Consider the following 728-nt stretch of genomic DNA (forward strand, 5'->3'; position numbering starts at 1 on the left):
AGATATAGCATCTTATCTATAACTCACTGATTGGGGACATCAACAGCATTCATGTTCTTTCAAGCACACTTTTTCAGTAACAACAAAGTAAATTTCACAATGTCACTTGATGATAGGATAGTTCTTGTGTTGTAAACTCCTTTCTTAAAATAGCTTTTTATAAGGCTTGTGTTTTGAGTTCGATGGGCTCACTCCTAGGTTCTTGTTGCCCCTCAGCTTCTGGAGGGTGAGCTCCTTTAAGAATAGCAAGTCTCTCTGAAACACCTCTCATCCTGGGGAAGAGGATAAAATCATAAAGCACTGCTGCTATAGCACCTCCTATCAGAGGACCTACCCAGAATACCTGCAAAAATAAAGAAATAAGAACAGCTTGAGACAAATGATATAATCTTATTTGAATTGAGAATTTTTCCTCTAAGTTTTTGTATTTGATGGTAGCACGTTGTTGTACTGTGAAAGCATTACAAATGGGTCCGATCCTGTCCAGATGTAAACACTTTCCTGCAAGGGTCACTTTGTGATCAGGGAAATTCCAGCTTGGTTTCTTCATCACTGATTTGAGGTTGCCTGCCAATCAGCTAGCTTGGCTTAAGCCAAATAACTTAATGATCTGAATGGTTGAGTGGCTACTCTGAGTTAAGCGTTTGTAAAGTGTTTTACACAGGTGTTGCACAGTACAGCACTGGCATGTAAAGTCTGTGTAACTGCATCCATTTGGTAGAATATTG

General features: G+C 39.3%; 1 protein-coding gene across 1 annotated transcript in view; it reads right to left on the reverse strand.

Annotated features, from left to right (window-relative positions):
* Positions 1-85: 85 nt before the first annotated feature.
* LOC109924825 (lens fiber major intrinsic protein) overlaps positions 86-728 on the reverse strand; it is an 8,851-nt gene continuing 8,208 nt past the window's right edge. The window contains exon 4 of the mRNA XM_020524811.2: positions 86-343. Within this exon, the coding sequence (XP_020380400.1) occupies positions 158-343 (186 nt within the window). The 3' untranslated portion in view covers positions 86-157. The remainder of the gene's footprint in view (positions 344-728) is intronic.

The sequence above is a fragment of the Rhincodon typus genome, chromosome 41 (genome assembly GCF_021869965.1).
Source record: "Rhincodon typus isolate 14 chromosome 41, sRhiTyp1.1, whole genome shotgun sequence".
NCBI lineage: Eukaryota > Metazoa > Chordata > Chondrichthyes > Orectolobiformes > Rhincodontidae > Rhincodon > Rhincodon typus.